General features: G+C 42.3%; 1 protein-coding gene across 1 annotated transcript; it reads left to right on the forward strand.

Annotated features, from left to right (window-relative positions):
- Positions 1–220: 220 nt before the first annotated feature.
- Positions 221–1,180, forward strand: LOC138081792 (olfactory receptor 1L8-like). The gene has a single exon (XM_068974939.1). The coding sequence runs from the start codon at positions 233–235 to the stop codon at positions 1,178–1,180; it is 948 nt and encodes a 315-aa protein (XP_068831040.1). The 5' UTR covers positions 221–232.
- Positions 1,181–1,807: the final 627 nt, after the last annotated feature.

The following is a 1,807-nucleotide window of genomic DNA, read 5'->3' on the forward strand; positions in this document are numbered from 1 at the left end:
AGGAGAACTCTTCTTTTGTCCCTCCAGCTTGCAACATAAGGCACTTATGATGCCCATGGATTTGGGAAGGGAGGACCACATCAAGGACCAGGAGGTTGGCAAGCTTTCCCTGCAGAGCTCTTAAGGCTGACCAAATAAAGGAAACAAAGACTTGCTGGGTATCATGACTTGGGCTATGGAATCAGAGCATAATAAATAACGAAATGTCTTGGGTATAACTAGACCTGAGTCAATGGAAAGACTCAACCAAACCAGCAGTGTCACTGAGTTCATCCTCCTGGGACTCTCCTCCCGGCCTAAGGACCAGAAGCCACTCTTTATTCTCTTCCTCATCATATACCTGGTCACCATAGCAGGGAATCTGCTCATCATCCTGGCCATCCACTCTGACCCCCAACTGCACACCCCCATGTATTTCTTCCTGACTGTCCTGTCTTTCACTGACATTTGGTATACAACAAGCATTGTCCCCAAGATGCTAGTTGACTTCCTGTTGGAGAAGAAAACCATCTCCTATGCTGGATGTTTGACCCAGATGTATTTTATATATGCCTTGGGCAACAATGACAGCTGTCTTCTTGTAGTCATGGCTTTTGACCGCTATGTGGCCATCTGTGATCCCTTCCACTATGTCACCATCATGAGCCACCGCCGCTGTGTCCTGATGGTGGCCTTCTCCTGCTCATTGCCTCACTTCCACTCACTCCTGCACATACTTCTGTTGAATCAGCTCACCTTCTGTGACTCCAATATTATCCATCATTTTCTCTGCGACCTCAGCCCTCTGATAAAATTGTCCTGCACTCCCACATTTGTCAATGAAATTGTGTTGATGACAGAAGCATCTGCTTTTCTGGTGACCCCCTTTCTATGCATCATTTTCTCTTATATACGAATCCTCCTTGCGGTTCTCAAAATTCCCTCAGCTGCAGGAAAATGCAAAGCCTTCTCCACATGTGGTTCGCACCTCACTGTGGTAACACTCTTTTATGGAAGCATCTTCTATGTCTATTTACAGCCTGTGTCCACCTACACTATCAGGGACCACATGGCAACAATTGTTCACACGATTTTATCCTCCATGCTCAATCCTTTTATCTACAGCCTAAGAAACAAAGACCTGAAACAGGGTCTGAGGAAGCTGGTGGGCAGGAGGCGTCTCCAGGCAGCAACCTCTTGATGAACACACATATGGAATCTGCTCCACTGGAATCTAGTTTCTGTGATTCTTGGGAAACAATCAAGCTGCTGGGGGTTAGCATCTTCAACCCATGGGAGACAAGGCTATTGTGGACACTTAACATCCATTGATGATGGTCCATCGATTGGCTCTGCCTCTGGCTACAGTCATGATGCTCTTCACCACTATTTCTCCTCTCTCATATGAAGATTCATCACTTTCTTCTCTTCCAAATGTTGCTTTAAATTAAGCTTTTTCCCACAGATATTTCCTGAACAGATTTCTCTTTTGTTGAGAATTATCTGCAAAAATCTTTCACATTTCTGTATATTGCTAAAAATAATTACTTAATTTATAGCTGTTGAGTGTCCTTGAAAATGTTTGAAAGAGGAAAGAATGAATAGAGAGAGGGAAGAAGAGGAGGTGTACCTTTTAGCTAATTTCCACAATCTGAGAATTTTTATAGTTCCTTATTTTTCTTTTTAAAAATTTTTTCTTGCTTAAAAATTGTTTTCATTATTATTCTTTTCTTATCTACCCTTCCTTTATTATATTCCCATGGCTTTATTTCTTTTCAAATCCATTTTATTTTTTTCAGTTCAGTCACTCAGTCATGTCCAACTCTTT

The sequence above is a fragment of the Capricornis sumatraensis genome, chromosome 1, assembly GCF_032405125.1.
Source record: "Capricornis sumatraensis isolate serow.1 chromosome 1, serow.2, whole genome shotgun sequence".
NCBI classification, from domain to species: Eukaryota; Metazoa; Chordata; class Mammalia; order Artiodactyla; family Bovidae; genus Capricornis; species Capricornis sumatraensis.

What these genes read in the sequence shown, in the direction of transcription:
- LOC138081792 (XM_068974939.1), top strand. Translation starts at nt 233, where the DNA reads ATGGAAAGACTCAACCAAACCAGCAGTGTCACTGAGTTCATCCTCCTG.